At 46.2% G+C, this 16558-nt stretch overlaps 4 protein-coding genes across 5 annotated transcripts; 2 read left to right on the plus strand and 2 right to left on the minus strand.

Annotated features, from left to right (window-relative positions):
• Nucleotides 1-2208: 2208 nt before the first annotated feature.
• LOC108030730 (uncharacterized) lies at nucleotides 2209-2814 on the plus strand. Its single transcript, XM_044095054.2, has 2 exons — nucleotides 2209-2368; nucleotides 2421-2814. Exons 1-2 carry the CDS (start codon nucleotides 2254-2256, stop codon nucleotides 2705-2707), a joined length of 402 nt encoding a protein of 133 aa, XP_043950989.1. The 5' UTR covers nucleotides 2209-2253; the 3' UTR covers nucleotides 2708-2814.
• Nucleotides 2815-2956: 142 nt separating this feature from the next.
• LOC108030905 (interaptin) lies at nucleotides 2957-6757 on the minus strand. Of its 2 annotated transcripts, none has more exons than XM_017104085.3 (4): nucleotides 6617-6757; nucleotides 4362-6522; nucleotides 3440-3568; nucleotides 2957-3378 (listed from the first exon to the last, which is right to left on the minus strand). In XM_017104085.3, the coding sequence occupies exons 2-4, from the start codon at nucleotides 6513-6515 to the stop codon at nucleotides 3142-3144; spliced, it is 2520 nt and encodes an 839-aa protein (XP_016959574.1). In that variant the 5' UTR covers nucleotides 6516-6522; nucleotides 6617-6757; the 3' UTR covers nucleotides 2957-3141. The 2 variants fall into 2 exon arrangements, with proteins under 2 accessions (XP_016959574.1, XP_016959573.1); XM_017104084.3 differs by having other exon boundaries at nucleotides 6609-6757.
• A 359-nt stretch (nucleotides 6758-7116) lies between these two features.
• Nucleotides 7117-12674, plus strand: LOC108030847 (alsin homolog). The gene is made up of 5 exons (XM_017103985.3): nucleotides 7117-9705; nucleotides 9989-10607; nucleotides 10665-11801; nucleotides 11870-12021; nucleotides 12081-12674. The coding sequence occupies exons 1-5, from the start codon at nucleotides 7377-7379 to the stop codon at nucleotides 12302-12304; spliced, it is 4461 nt and encodes a 1486-aa protein (XP_016959474.1). The 5' UTR covers nucleotides 7117-7376; the 3' UTR covers nucleotides 12305-12674.
• LOC108030848 (uncharacterized) lies at nucleotides 12560-14910 on the minus strand. The gene is made up of 2 exons (XM_017103986.3): nucleotides 14324-14910; nucleotides 12560-14148 (listed from the first exon to the last, which is right to left on the minus strand). The coding sequence occupies exons 1-2, from the start codon at nucleotides 14790-14792 to the stop codon at nucleotides 12683-12685; spliced, it is 1935 nt and encodes a 644-aa protein (XP_016959475.1). The 5' UTR covers nucleotides 14793-14910; the 3' UTR covers nucleotides 12560-12682.
• Nucleotides 14911-16558: the final 1648 nt, after the last annotated feature.

Below are 16558 nucleotides of genomic sequence, written 5' to 3' on the forward strand. Positions count from 1 at the left end.
AGGTAAGTTAACGATGTTGCTCACCATCTCTAGGTTATTTGTCTAGGTAAATTGTCCTAAATATATACTCGTATGTATATTTTTTAGGCTTAAATCCCCCCACCTAGCCCCCACCTATTGTATAAAATAAACATTTAAACAGTTATTTCTTTAGGTGTAGCTGGACATAAGCGGGGGGCTGCAGCTAGACAAACGACTGATCGGCAGACGGACAACAACAGCGGCATCAGTGGTATCACCAAGAACAACAACAACAGGCACAGCACCTCCAACAACAACGACGACGTCTGACTAAATGCCTCATACTGTGCGGGGTCTGCGGATCAGGCTCCTTGACTATCTGTCCGCCGGCCATCCGTCCGCCCGGTTTTCAAGGTTAACAAGTTGCATTTGCAATTTGGCACTAGGACTGGCTTTCGAGATTTGAGACCCTGGCTGCGAGAGAAGAGGGATGGGATCCCCAGACAAGCCGACCATCGGACGGTGCTCGACATCGTCGCTCTGCCCTGCGACCGCATCAATAGCTTTGGTGAGAATTAAATGTTTATGCCCTTTGTTTGGCCAGAAGCCCCTTTTCCCACCAACTGCCTTCCCTTTAATGAGCGACCCGCCCAATGCACAGAACCCAAATCAAAGAGCCAAGAAAAGTACAACAAAAAGCACTCTCATCGAATCAAATGATTCCCTCGGACGGACGGGACATTGCCCCATCCTTGGGGGCGAGGTATTCAAGGGCCAGCATGAGGTAGGGAAATTGTATTTAAATAATAGAGCTCCAAAGGGGTCTAACCCGTGCGGTAGTCAAGTGAAATAAATGGAGCTTTTAAATGTTTTCCAACGCTTTTATCGAAATAATTCTGGGACTGAAGTTGACTACGGTATATTTCATGGGTAAAACAACAACATTATAGGCCTTTATAAATTTAATTCTAGATATTATTAGGTTTATTATAAACCTTTAAAAATATATAATACATTTTCATTGCAATGTTCTTAATTTTTGGAAGTTATAGATTACAAAGGATACGTTTTAAATTTTCGTCAATCCGAAAGCTAGAGAAACCTTCTTCCTGCCGCAGGTTGAAGACTCAGAAAGCAACGATTGCTACGAAGAGCATTGCAGTGCGGAGTCGGCAATAATACGACGCTGATCTATTATTCGCTAGATTGTAAAAATGTAAAAATCACGCTTTCGTGTTGTGTATAAATTGAATCCAATTTATAAATGTCCAGAGTAGAATTAAATCCCCAGCCGTCGGCACAGGCCACGATCGGGTGATGGTGATTTTTCAAAATAAACAACCTTGAGCAGAGGGCTCAGCACTGTAGCTCCATAGATCCAGAGATCCAGGGCCGAGAACAATTGCCAGGGCCCAGAGCAACAATAGACGGCAGCAGCACCAGCCCAAAAGGATCCGCCAGATCGGACCCCTTGGAGTCACAGATGAAAAATTGCGCCAATTGAATTTGACCAGCGATTGTGGTCGATTGCTCCTCGTCGCGAGCTGGCTGCGGGAGGTGCTTTTCGAGGAGCGGTGAGCCTGGCGTAGGGAGGTGGTAATCCACTGGGCGGTCGCTTAGTTTTCAACGCATTTATCAATACCCAAGTGGTTCGGCCCTACCCCTACGAACCCTCCGGATCCCATTCCAGGCGTTGACAATGCCAAGGGCGGTGTCGGATGCCTTCGTTTAATATATTCGAGCAGTAAGGAATGAGACTGCCGCCGTCCCTGATTGAAGATGAAGCCACAAAATCGATTTGCCACAGCTTACATCATTCATGAAAGAGGTCTACAAGACATTTGGCTGTTTCGAATACGATTCCCTTCTTAATTTTGAGAATTTTTTGGAAAGTACTTACAATCGTAAGTGTATAGAAATATAGAAATTTTAAAATTAGTGTGATTTATGGACAAATAACTTTGTAAGGTCTACAATCTCTACTCTTATGCTAATTTACCACTGTCTTAACAAGGAACTCCTATCGGGAAAATCCAATACATAAGAGAATCGGCTTTCTTAAGTATGTGTGCATCATATAGAAATTAGGATAGTGGTGCGACTTATGGAAAAATAACTTTGTGAGGTCTACAATCTCTACTTCTAAAATGCTACGAATATCTAGCGATTATTTTCTAAAATTAATTTACCACTGCTTTAACACGGAACCCCTATCAGGAAAATCCAATTCATGAGAGAATCTGTTCTACACCATTCAGTTATAAAGAAATATTTTGTCAGGAAGAATCAGCTATGAATGATTGTCTCTTCTTAGTACTATTTGTGGTAGCTAGTTTATCTATTTCCGTGAAATCATATTCACACTTAAATGAGAACATGAGTATGGCGGTGATAAAAAAAACTAAGGGTAAATATTGGTTTTATCTGCCATATGTATCTCAATTCTTACTTATCCTTAGATGGTTGGCAATGTGCGGGAGTGACCTGCCCCATAAAGTTTACATCGTATTGTACAGTGACCAAAATTTTGAAGCCTACTGAAAACCTTCACTCCGAACTTCTTATTTTATGCATGGATAACAAGAATAAGGCAAGGTGTGGAATAACGCGGACTAGAAAAGGCGAAACAGTGAAATTTTTAGATTTGGACGAACATGGAAACACGCGATATTCGCAGAAAGAGAGTATTACCGTCATTGATGGTACTACGATTCCCAGGTGCCCATTCGTACCTCAAAAGCCATAATCATTTTCACACAAATGTATACATTTTATTCTTCACATGCTTTTTAACTGTGTGTTTTAAGTGTTTTCGACTATAAAAATAAATATATATTTTGTGACAATCAAAAATGGTTTATATATGTATAATTTAGGAAAGTAGATTTACAACTTGGCATGTATAGTTCGTATAGAAGTTGGAACATTTTATATTAAACAACAAGAAGGTAATTCAAGTAAATAAAGGTAACACATGAGAAAAACAAAGAATAAATAAACAATAATATCAATAACTTTACTAAGTAGGGTCTAAGAGGATATTAAGATAATGGGACTAGGTTTAACAAAAATGTTAACTGATTAATTGCACATTTTAAAAACTAACAAAATTCGTGATAAGAATATTAAGTACTTCCTGTGAAAATTGTGAAAGTTGGACCGAAACTACTTTATGACAGTCTAAGAGTGCTCTGCCACCGCTCGAAGTTCCTCCATCAGGGAGGGCATGACCTCCCCTCTGTTCTGGTTCCGACCAGCTCTGAGCAGTCTGCTGAGCTCATCAATATCAGCCTGGCAGGCGGTGACATCCTCGCTTAATTGGCACAAGTTGGGTTGGCAACGCTGACTCCGCTCGATGAGCTCCAATATGAAGCTGTTGCGAGGGCGACAGGTCTCATTGGCGGTTTGTTGGACGAGCTACGACAAGCCAAATCAATTGATGTATAGAAAGATTTTAACTTGAAATAGAGATAGTTACTTTTTTGTAATCATCAATCAGGTTAGCCACCTCATGGGCTGGTTCCTGGGGTGTGCAGCTGGCTGTCGATTTTCCCGAATCCGAGGCTTCAAAACGCGCTCGCTCCGCTGCCAATGTTTGCTCCAGATACTTCGGAAAAAATAAATCATTTATTATATTGCGTTACTCAAATTGGTAATACTCTAGATTAGGGGACTCACCCCGGAAATTCGAAATTCGCGATTTCTTAAGAATTTACGGGCAATTAGAACTTGGAGGTCATCCAGGTTCTCTTGTGATTTAATTTCAAAGTTCCCGGTTTTGCTAGGCTGTTTTCTGATTTTTTCAATCAAAGTAATACAATTTTAAAAGATTTATACATTTTTTAAATGAGTACCTATATACTTAATTAAGGTTTCAATTGAGTTCCTGTAAAAATCATGTAGGATTTTTTTTTTCATTTTTTTATGAACCTTTTTTCCAATGAACACTTTTTGAACTACCATTGACGTATGACCTAGAAATCTAGGCTCGGTTTTTTTAGGGTAGTTTCCCATTGGCATAGTCCACGTTTTAGATCCAAATATATAACAAAGAGTGTCTTAATTAACAACTGGAAAAATCAAAGCCATTTTTGCAACGAGTCACAAGTAAAATTTAGAAGTCATCGGAAATTTATAATTTTTTTAGGAGCCTATATTCTATTACAAGATAAATCTTTTTGCACGTAATTCTCTAGAAATCGCGGTCCATCGAGGATAATTTACTCGCGAGTTTCGGGGGTGAGTTCCCTAATCTAGAGTATTATTCTCAAATCTTCCAAACAATGTTTATGAGGGGTGCTAGAGAAATCATTTCAGCGCTATGCGATTTCCGTGCCCGCCACGTACTGTACGGTTTGTACCTAGCCGCCTTTATGCCCGAAAAATAATAAGTTTTTTACCTTAATTTTGGACAAAGCTTGTTTGTGCCGTCCGTTTAACTCCGCCAGCTTAAGTTTAAGCCCAGGCAATTCTTCAGCCTTTCGATGGTTCACTCTCCCGTTTCGCAGTTCCTTTCGCAATATTTTAGAAAACTGTGGCCAGCTTTTTATGTGTGGCAGCCTCCTTCCCGTTTCCATTTCGAGAACTTGGCCGAGAGATCGCAGGCACTCCACTGCCTTTCGTTCTTCTCGCGTACTTTCCTCCCGCTCTTCAAGCAAGGACTTAACCTGGCTTTGTAGCTTCTGTAAGTTTATCGAATCAGCAGAGTGTTTCTCTAAATTCTCTTGGAATGTTTCTTTTAGGAGCTGTAACTCCAGCCGGTTCTTCTCGTCCCTGGCCAGACTCAATTTCTGGAGCTTCTGAAGTTCAGCGTTCTGCCCAGCAAACAGTTCATTTAATTCCTCCAGTTCAACCGTCTTATGCTGAAGCTCCACCCTCATTTCCTGCTCCAAGAGTTGAGTAGCTTGTAGGGCATCTACAAGTTGTATCCAGTCTGCTTCCATTTCGCTTGTACTCTTTATTTTGGCGTCTTGCTGCTGCAGAAGTGTTTGGAGTAGCGAAACTGTTTGTATTTTCTGGGTCTTGACATCGGCCAGTTGAAGTTCCAAAGTTTCGATGCGATGGATTAATATTGGATCTGCGAGGTCCGCTTGAGTCGCTTGACACTGTTTAATTTCTTGTTGTCTTGATCGTTCAATCGAGTTCAGCTGCTCTTGCCAAATCCCTGCACTCTTGCTTTGCTCATCCATTTTGGTCTCCGCATTGGCCAACTCTGTTCTAAGCCTATCGCACTGATCTGCATAATCTTGGAGTTTTTCCATTAACTCACTTTCCTTGACGGAACTTTGCTGCTTGAGCTTGCCGACCTCTATTTTTTCTGTTTCCAATTGCAGCTTAGTCTCTTCGCACTTCAAACACATCTCAGCGTACTGTCCGTGAAGGAGGTGCACTTCCTGTTCTAATTTTTTTAGAGTCTTTTGAGTCTCTTTCAAATTTTCTTTAAGGTATTCCTTTTCTATTTGCAAGGAAGCCAAAGAAATTGTTAAGTTTTCCACCTGCTCCAGCTTAAGGGCATTGCTTTGGCGGAGCTGCTCCTCCTCCAAAAGTTGAGCCTCCAACTTGAACTCCAACTGTTCCAGCTGACGCTGCTGCTCCTCACTCTGTTCCTTTAACTGGGACATCATCATTAACTCCGACTGAAGTTCGTTAAGAGAATTCTTTAGGCTAGCTATTTCACTCGTCTTGCTGTTGATTTCTTCATGATATTTCAGGCTATAGGAGTGCATGATTTCCAGGCTGCTTTCCCTCGTCAACTTTTGCTGGTAGTACTGTTTTAGATCAAGGAACTCTTGTTCTTTGATCGCTAGCAGTTGCTCCTGCGTTTGCAACGTCTCGTTTAGTTCAGCGATGACTTGGCGAAGCTGCTCCCGCTCGGCGGTGACGCTGCGCAGGGCACTGCTTTTCAGCTCGAGCTGGTGCTCCATTTGACTCTTTAGGTCGAGCAGTTGCTTGCATTTTCCCGTCATGTGCTTGCTCTCCAGCTCCATGCCAGCCAAGGATTGCTGCAACTGCGACAGCTTTTCGTCGTGCTCCAGGCTAAGTCTTTGAATATCGTCCAGAAGCATCTTCTTCTGCTTTCGGAGCACGTCTATCAACTGACGCTGATCCCGCAGGCGAGCCTCCTGTTGCTTTGCCTCAAAAGATGAGTCGGAAGATTTCGAGTCCGCCTTAAAGGAAAATGTTCCAGGAGACCTAGGGGATCCCTGCTCTTGCTGCTTCTCCAGAGTGGCATACTTTGAGTGCAGCCGCATCGATTCCTGTTGCAGCCTTTGGTTCTCCATCAAATACTTGCGCTCCTGGGCGTATAGCCGCTCCAGGGTCTCCAGCCTGCTGTGCTTCTGGGACTTAAGCTCCTGCTTGTACCACTGCTCCGATTTCAAAAGTCTTTCCACTTCACTGCGCGACCGCAGGAGCTCCTGCCGCACCAGAAACATCGATTGCTCCCTTTCCGGCTCCGTCTTCTGCTCGGTATCGCCCCCTCCCTCGTCGCTGGTGCAGCTAAACGTGCCGGAGTCATCCGCCAACCGTGCAGCGCCCTCGCAGTCTAAATCCATTGCCGCGCTAAACAGAGAATTATATTTATTGAGATGAGTTCGTGGCCAAAAACGAGTTTTGTGGGCAGATGCAAATCGGTCATTAGCACTTACTTTCTTACCAAAACGTTCCCGTTAATGTCGCAGCACTTTAACTTAGGCTTTATATTAGTGTTACATTTAAGAAACAGTCAACATTTAACGAGAAAACTACATTTTAAGCAAGTAAACAAAATCTGCAGAAATTTTTTTTCCAAACAAAACAGCTGATAGCAATTGCAGTATGACCATGTTTTAGCTGACACAAAATGTAGGTCCGCAATAAAAATACCATAGCTTGGTAACGTGACGAAAGCAACTAATATATTAGGTAATAAATTAGAGGCTATTATACAAATTTCAAAATACAGAGACAAAAGGTATTCTCTCTAAAAACAGTTTAGTAAAAGTATGAAAATTATTCCATAAAATGTATGAGTTTTTGTATATTAGCTAGATTTAACATTAATCAATTTGATCTTCGTTCCTCTGTACTGTTTACAGATTGATAAACTTTGTAATCTTTACTTTTGAAGAGTATTCCTAATGGTGATTTCATGAGTACCCTTACTCAATAAATGCAACAGCGCTGGTCACACCAGTCCAAGAAACCATCACAAAAACATGAATTCTTATTAGCAAGCAAAACCAAGTGAAAACATACATTATTCTACCGCGGCATCCAAAAACGAGTTCCAATTCGCGGCGTAAGATGTTTGATGGTGCCAATAGCGCCTAGCGGAGATCGGAGCTCGAGCAGCATGTGAGAACGGCCTGCAGCGAATCGTGCAATTGCGTCGTGTTACAAAACTTGGTCAAATCCCCACCAACAATTTGCGCGTCATGGCCAGTGCAGCGGATGACTCGGCATCCGGGGGGCAGGACGATCGAGAGCGGTTCGCCATCTACCACGAGGGCCAAACGCTGCAGCTGCACTGGCGCGGATTGCCTCCTCTGCAGCGGGCTCCCGCATCGCGGATTTGCAGCATTGGCGAGGGCCTGCTCCTCCTGACCACCGACCACTCCCTCTACTCCGCCCAGCTGCAGGCCAACCGCGAGCACCTGGACATACAACTTTTGCGCACCGATGTGGTGGACATGGACTTCTGCTCCGGCAGCCAAGAACTCTTCGTGGTCCTGAACAACGGCTCTGTGCAGCGCCAGGCCACGGGATCTGGTCGTGATGTAGGTCACCCACATGCATGGCAAACCCTCGGCTTCGATCCGCTGGAACTGCTCGCTGAGGGCGTTCGCATCCGGCGGGTTTGCTGCTCCGCCGAGGGCGTGGTCTTCGTCGGCTATGCAGGGGAAACGTATGTTATGGGCAGCTGTGGAGAGGTCTTTAAGTCGGAGCAACAGCCCCGCCACATGCGACTCTACGAAGAGGGCAAGGAACTGCTGGACCTGGCAGCCGGAAACGAACACTTTGTCATGCTGGTTGCGCCCTACAACCTGGCTGACGATGTGCTTCAGCTTTCTGTGGCCAGTGGAAAAGAAGAGCTTGAGGACGAACGGGCTTCTGTGAAATCCCTTAGCAGCGACAATTCAGAACGCAGCTTTGCTGCCAATACGAGGCACCTGCTTCATCAAGGCTACGCTCTGCTCCACACCCAACTCTTCACTTTTGGGTCCTCCAACAATGGGCTTCTTGGCACAGGGGATCACATCCGAAGAGCCAATGTCATGCGTCTGCAAAAACTGGACAGCATGGGCGTTTGTAGCATTGCAGCCGGATTAGAGCACACGGTGGCCCGCACCCTAGACGGAAGGCTCTACCACTGGGGCCTAAACAGTCACTCCCAGTTGGGCGAGGATGTGAGCTCTCCCATGGAGATCACCATAACGGATAACTCAGCGGCATTACCCATGGAACAGAACTCTGCGCTAGAGGCGACATGCGGCGACTACCACACGCTGCTGCTCAATGCCTCTGGACAAATACAATCCCTCCAGCCACCGCCTCCAATGCGACACCTGCAGCAATCCAGCACCTATGCCCAGACCCTCCTCCAACTCCAGTTGGGAGCTGCGTGGCCCCGGCAACTTCGACTGCTCATGTCTTCCGGCGGTTACACGTTGCACAACCAAAGGCAGTTTCAGCGCCAGTATCACTACTACTTAAGTCATCTGCAGTCACAGTTGCAGTTGCTTCTCAAGCACCGTCAGGCAGTCCAATCACTAGAGATCTGGCAGCGGCAATCGGAGCTGGATGCACTTAGCGTCCTCGGTCCACTGTTGGTAAACTGGGAGAGAATCCTGTGTCTGCTTGTGGCGACCTTGCATTCGTTGGAGGGCTTTTACCGGGCTGATTTCGTGCAGGCCGCCGATCTGCTCTTCATCTGCCACTACAAGGAATATATCGACTTGTTCTCTGGTTACACGAAGGCCTATTGCGATGTGTACTCGGTAAATGGATTTGGAGAGGCTGTGGCTGCTATTGCTGGACTTAGCAGCCCACTTCCTGAGCTCAGCGAGGAGAGCTATGTCACACGTTTGTTTCAGCAACCATTTAGCATCTACCAGCTATTTGTCCAGTTTATGGAGCTGCTAGTGAGGTCGCAACCAGAGTACGGAGAGCACAGAGTGGCTTGGTCGGAGTTCGCGCGACAAAGCTGCATAAGTCAGGAGCTGGCCGTGAACACCAGGGATTTCTGGAGCAGTAACGATCGAAACCCCAGAATTGTTCAGTTCAGAAGGCGACAGCGAAGGGTTATCCTCACGTCGGCTCTGGTGCCACTCAAACTAGTCACTTCTGGCATCAGCATATCTAGCAACAGCTTCATCCTGTTCTCAGACTTTCTCTGCCAGGTGGGCGGAAACTCGCTGTACTCCTATCCTCTAACTACCCTGTGGGTGTGGACAGAAGGCGACCTGTGCCTGCGCTTGACAACGCCAGAAAAGACCTTCCTGGTGACAACGCGTTCTCAGGAAATGCGCAAAGTGTGGCTGGATCAGTTGCAATCTAGCATAGTTGCGTCCTTGGGAAGACCGCTCGGCAGTCCCGTGCCGAGTTCTCGCTCCACGGGCTATGAGTTTAGCCGGGAGCATCCGAAGTTCTCCCGGGTGAAGGCTTGCGGTACCTGGAGAAAGGGCGTCCTTCACGGAAACTGCTATCTGGAGTATCCGGACGGCAGTGTCTACTGCGGGGAACTGCATTATGGGGTAATTGAAGGTAAGAAATTTAATTTAAATGTGAATAGTTAAAACTAGGGGCGATTAGACAGATTGTCCTGCCATTATAAATTCGGGTAGTGATCCTGATTTTTGTGCTAGTAAAACACTTAAGACGGAAATTGCGAAAGCTGTATTACAGAAAGAATAAAATATAGAGAGCTTTACAAATAGGCTGAGCAATCGAAACAAGAAAAATGGTCTAATTTGTATATATTAAGTTTTAAAATCTATCAATTTCTAAAATTTTTTTATAATCATATTTACACAACGTCAACTTACAGGGTATGGCAAGATGGTGATTCCATCATCGGGTCTATACGTGGGCCACTTCAAGGGTGGTCGCTTCCACGGCCACGGTGTTTACGAAATCCACAGCAAGGACACTCCAGAAAGCGAGGTGTACGAGGGAAACTTTTGCGAGGGTCTGTTCCACGGACATGGAATGATGCGAAACAACCGATACATTTACGTGGGCGAGTACCAGGGCAACGCCCGCAGTGGATACGGTGTGATAGAGGACCTGGTTAGCGGGGACAAGTACATGGGGATGTTCGCGGACAATAAACGATCTGGAATCGGCAGCTGCGTCACCAACCGCGGAGACTACTTCGAGGGCAACTTCTCCGGAGACGATCTGATTGGTAGTGGAGTTGCGGTCTTTGAGAACGACTATTACTATGAGGGCGAACTTACGCTCCACGGCCCTAACGGACGGGGCGAGTATTACATGCCTTGCGGAGATGCCGGTGGAGGAAATGGATGTACAGCGGCCGGGGAAGGGGATGACACGTGCGAGCTAATCGGCAACAAGATATTTGGACAGCTTAGTGGCACCTGGGAGACTGTGCGCATACAGGCGGGCGAACTGGTGCTAAATCGGCGCTTTCCTAAGTACCCCAGGTGAGTCAACGAGACCCTAAAGGTTATTTAAAATCTAAAAATATTATCTTTCTTCAGCTCCCTTGGGCGCCAAGTGGTGGACCATAATCGCAAGTGGCGCTCGCTGTTCAACAACTTCGAATCGGACTTGGCTAATTGTACTGCCACTAGCGGCAGTTCCAGTGTCAATTCATCAGCAGGCACCCTCAGAAAATCCTCGAAACCCACACTAAGCACGGCTCAAATCTGGAACTGCATATCGGTGTACATGAGCAAGCAGAGGGCTCGAGAAGGAGCCAAGCCTGGTAACTACTTCAACAACATCCTACTTAGCCTGCCGCTTCCGCAGAAAACTTCTTCGCCTCTGGCAAAAGCGCGGACCACCACAAATACACTGAGCAAACTCCAATCGGAGGCTGCTTCGGCGCTAGACTTTCTGGGGTTCCCACCACGTCGCATCCACTCCCAAGAGAATCTTAATAGCAAGCCAAGTGGATTGCAGAGGGCGGATAGCTTGCTCTCTATGGGTCACAATACATCTCGGGACCTGGACACCAGTAGCTTGACCAGTTTTCAGTTGGACCAAAGCCTGTTAAACAGCACTTTCAATGGCGATGAATCCAGCACCCTCAATGAAAGTTTTACAAAACTAAGTCACAACAATAATAACAGCATATCGAAGCACATGAACAGTAGTGACTGCTCGATTACCTCAACAACATCAACGACAAGTGCGATGCTGGAACAGGTGCCCAGTTTTGGAATGGGCTCGGTGCTCACAGAGCTGGATGTGTCCTCTATACGTTTGTACCTGGATCAAGCTTTCAAGGATCGGCATCATCCGCTCTATGCCTTGAACGACCGCATCGCGAACTGTTTCCACTACTCCTATGGCTATTGGAAGGTTAAACCCACGCCGATCTTGGCTAAGCAGGCCATGAGAGAGTGGGAGTCCATATCGCGTCGCATTTACCGATTTGTGCGCAAGATGTTTCCAGCTCTGCCCGAGGAGTATTGCCACATGGAGGGCAGCAGAGAGGTTATTTCGCATATAACCCTGCTGTACCCACTTGTTCTGTCGGAGGGCATCTACTCCACCCTGTTTGTGCTGTACGCTAATAAGTACAGCCGGAAAGATGAAATGTATCGGCAGAATCTGAATCTTGCCGAGAAACTTAAGGACCAAGAGCTAGTTGAACTCATGGGCCACGAGAGGTACGAGAAAATAAGAACTGCTGATATTGCTACTACTTTATTATATTATTGATCTTTAATATTATCAGTTTCCTCCACAATGTAATGCTGGACCCCAAATTTGAGGATTCCGTTCAGACGTTAAAGGAACTTTCGGAGAAGTTTAGTCCCCAGGACATGTTGACTGTGATACAGCGCAGCACGCAGCTGCTTACCGAGGCCTACGAGCACGCAATGGCTGGTGAGTTCTCAACCACTTACAAATCCGTAAAAGTGTTTATTAATTTCATTCATTTACAGCCAACGCCGCCCAGCTCAATGCGGACAACATGATTCCGCTCACCATGCTCACTATGCTGCGCGCTGCGGTTCCACACTTGGGTGCAGAGTTGGCTCTGCTGGACGACCTGACCGGTGGTCCCAATTTCCAGGCTGAGATGAATGGAATGGCGGGCTACTGCTACACCACATTGAAAGCTGCCTATGAGCACGTAACTTCAAGGGCTCTGCAAAAGAATCCCTGAGCGTTCTTAGCCCAAAGGCGGCACTTGTTATATTGTTTTCCTCATTGTTAGCTCGATCGATCGAAATTCCCCCTATCAGATTTTTAAGGCTAGGTAATCGTTTAATTCCGAAAAGAGAGAATATTAAACCTTTTGGGGCACTTTGAAACTTGTGCCAATTTGCGACGCAAGAGTAGATTCCCCGTACATACTTTTGAAGACAAATTCCCTCATTGAATTACGGGTATCAATTCTGTACAGAAGCTAATGGTTAGATCAGTGTAGAAAATGTGTAACTATATATTTATGTATGTATCTGTTTTGTATATTCTAGGCCAACGCATTAACATTCCAATTACTCACCAAACCAAATAAATAATCTATACTCTTATATGTTATCTAAATGGCTTCGATATCCATGAGGGTCTGACGCTTTTGGTCTTGGTCCACAGTAAACAGAATGTCCGCCATGTGCAGAGCAAAGTTGGTCTTGTCCAGGTTGTAGACGACATACTTTTCGGGGAAGGTTGTGCCCTCCTCGTAGTTATAAACCAAAATGACCTGATCGTTCTGCTTGGCGATCTTCCGCTTCACCAAGTAGGCCAAAGCATAGATGGCCTTTCGAAAGACGTTTCGCCGATGCGTTATTAAGCACTTTGTGCGAAATGGGAGCATTGTGACGTTGTGGTACATTGAAACATAGTCCTCAGCGGAGCGCATGTGGCTGACAAAGAGGATGGGAGCCTGCGGCCGGAAGTGCGCGATCTTCTGCACCATTCGCGTGGTGTCCCCGATCACAACGATGGACACCGCATGAACCTCCATGGAGGCGGTCACTATGGCTCGGGCGAGGCTATCTGCTCCTGTGTGGGATCGATCGCAATACGGAGTGCTGGCCAGTGCCACTGGGCAAATCTGCTGGAAGATGGCGTTTTGCAGAAAGCTGAAGTAGATGGTCTTTTTCGGCTGGGGACAGGTCACCAGGTACTTGTCCGGGTAGTAGAAAGTGTAGTAGTAATGCTCCGGGTCCACCCTAAGCTTCTGCTCGTCTAAGAGCCGCGGATCGAAGATAATGGGTTTTTCCGACGCGTAGGCCAGCTGCATGAAGCACTCGGCGTCGGGACACAGGTGCATGATGTCCGGAATGATCGCCGGCATGGCCAGTTCCACCAGGAAGCCGTCGTACCGCTTGGTGGCCCAGTTAAGCTCCCCCTTGCAGCCCTGAATCTCGTTGAGAACCACTCTGGCGTACAGCCGCATGCCATCGCAATGCATAACGGTCATCGCGTGCTCCAAATCGTCGAGGTACTTCGGGGTGCCCACGATGTGCGACACCACCACATTAAGGCCAACCTCTCGGGCGAAGGTCAGGTCCTCTAGCTCCTCGTACGAAACCCGGAACCGACGGCACCTGGCAGGAAACAACACGGGCATGTGGGCGTACAGCATGCCTCCCCTGGCCACACAGCACTTGAGGTGGTCCGCGTGGATGCTTCGCACCATTAGCTGTATGTTCTCGCCAATCAGGATAAAATCCAAGGCCTGCACATCGACGATTAAAAAGCGTGCGTTCACATATATCACATCAGAGCTGCACCGGTCGGAGTACTCTCGATCCACGGTCAGGATTATCCTTTGGCCCTGCACCAGCTCGACGCACGTCTTGCCTTCCCGATGGAACTGTATGCTGAATCCGCCGGTCAACTGGTGCCGCGGCGAAATTTTTGCCATGACTGAGGACGCCACCGGAAAGCCCAACTCCTTGGAAACACTGATCTCCGCCTCCCGTAGCTTCACGATCAAACTCTGGTTGTCATGCTGGGTACCCACGGAAAGATTGATCAGGAAGCAACGGACTCCGCTTACTAAGGATAATTGGAGGTGTATGTGAATCAGAAAAAGGTAATGCATTAGACTAAAAAGATATTATTTCATTTTCTTCTCCATCAAAGTTTCATAGATGTTTAATCATAGCCAGTGGACTTAAAAGATTATCTCTTGATTGATCAAGCACGTTAAATCTGAAACTTTCAAACTTACGCAGATAACTTTTGAGTTCATTATCACAGTTCTGCATCGCCGAAAGTTCGACGCACTTCCGGTTCTCGTTGGGATCTGGAGCTACTGGAGTTGTCAAGATCTGAAATCCCTTGAAATATCCGTGCCAACGGTCCTCCTCGAAAGGGATTTGGCACAAGTCCTCGCTCAGCTCCTCGAAGTCAAGTTCCTCCTCCGACCCTGTGTCATATTTCTGGTTGAAGCCCGAGACCAGGGAGTATTTGGAGCGGAGGACCAGCATCTCGCTTCCGCCACGGGTTATGCTGACGTCGTCATCCTGGCCCAAGAGGTAGTAGAAAGTGTTCCGGCGCTGCATGTTCCCCAGCTTCTCCTTGGCCTTCTGCAACTTCTCCACATCCACGGCGATGATGCGCAGTCGGCTGAACATGGTGTCCATTAGCGACTCGACGGTCGAAATCTTCCCCTCGTAATGATCCTCTCCTTCGGTCATGGCTCAGTCTGATAGGAAATTTGGAAAACGAATAAGCAACAGTTAGATTATCAAATTTAATGGAGAAACTGTGACTTTGTAGAATTCCTAATATTTTAAATTTTTTCATTCAAAGTTTGATAGAAAAATCTTGTAAATTATTTTCCTATTGGCATGCAAATCCAACTGTTTTTTAATCGACTCAAATAAAAAGCTAAAAACACTAATGCGGTACAACTATTTCATTCCTCACTTTATTCAATCTAGCTACTATTGAATATCATCATATACAAAAGGATAATATTTTAATTGGAATGTTTTTAATAAAATTGTTGGGCTTCTAAAAACATAGTGCATATTAAGTTGTACCTAAGTCGCCAAGATTGTTTAGGAATGATCTTATGGCTGCATAAACATCGTCGTCAACTGCCACAAAAGCCTCACAAGTTTAATACCTTTCGGATTGGGTTGATGAAGATGTTAAAACATATTAAATATATATATATATATAGCCAACATTTATTTCAGAAACTGTAGGCTCTGTCAACAAATGCCAATGAAGGCACTCATAAGAGCAGCTGTACAATTACATAATTTCGTGTGGGATGCAGCTAGTTATCCCCATTATGTCCCAACCAAATCGACCTCCTCCGAACCCAGGCCTTTGTTTAGTGCCCGTTTTTCCTGCCCTTTTGCCACCCATGCATTTTCCAGCTCAACCCAACAACTTTGTTTTTCTTTTTTTAAATTCTCCAGCGATAAAAGAAACCGCAATTCGAAGCGCAGGTAACTTTAGTTTTTTGTTGCCGCTGCTGTTTCTCATTTTGTTTATTTCCGTAATTTATTTGCCTGTTTTGCCCGAAGGCGAAAATGTTAAATTTAGCATCAAGCGTCAAGTGAAATGTTTACAATGTGAGAGAAAGTTAAATGGAAAAGCAGGGGCGGTTTTCCATGTCGGAAAAGAGGGAGCCCTAACTAAGCGTTTTAGAATCTTTCGGAATCTTGTTTCAGCAGAGGCCCAGCACTTGAGCACCCCGAGTTCCGCTCGAAGAAAAAGGGAAAACATAAACATCCAGGAATGTTTAGAGAATAAAACGTTTACATTCGCCGCTCTCCTTTTTTGTGTATTTCCCCTTTGTTGTTTATTTTCACCCCGTCAACTGACGGATACACCGGCTGACTAAGACTAGGCCCGTACTCCCATGCCCGGACACGGGCACGAACACGGACCCGGGGTGGGGACACGGGCTGAAGACTGGGTGTGGCCGCAGCCATGTTTAGACTAAGCAGCCGATCATCGAATTGTGGAAAGTGTAGAATTCTTCCCGCTCGACTGCGAAAACAGCTTGAACTTTGACGCCGAACTGCACTCATCGATTCGTTTCCCCCTTTCTTTTTGTCCGATTTTAGACACGGATTTTTCTATGCCATCGGGCGTGGGTTGGTGGGTGGTGGATGGTGGGGCTGCCCATCTGCTGCCATTGAGCAGCACCTCCTTGGCTCGCGATCGGACCGTTCGGATCTGCACTTGAGAGCAGCCATTCATCGGGCGCTCGCGCCCTCTCTTTTCAATCTTCTAACGCCCTCTCTTTCTTCCCGAACAGTGCCGTCTCGCTCGCTCGCCCATTCATTTCGTGAATAGAATTTTCTAAATGTCTTTGAGTTTTCAAAATTTTGGAGCGTGGGTGCAGTGCGTCGCGAAGCGTCAGCGTGTACGGTTCGCCTTCAAGCTTTCAAGACCGTTCCCAGCGATCGGAAAAGCCCACAGTAGTTAAGGAAAGTTCCCC

This window comes from Drosophila biarmipes, chromosome 3L (assembly GCF_025231255.1).
Source record: "Drosophila biarmipes strain raj3 chromosome 3L, RU_DBia_V1.1, whole genome shotgun sequence".
Classification (NCBI taxonomy): domain Eukaryota; kingdom Metazoa; phylum Arthropoda; class Insecta; order Diptera; family Drosophilidae; genus Drosophila; species Drosophila biarmipes.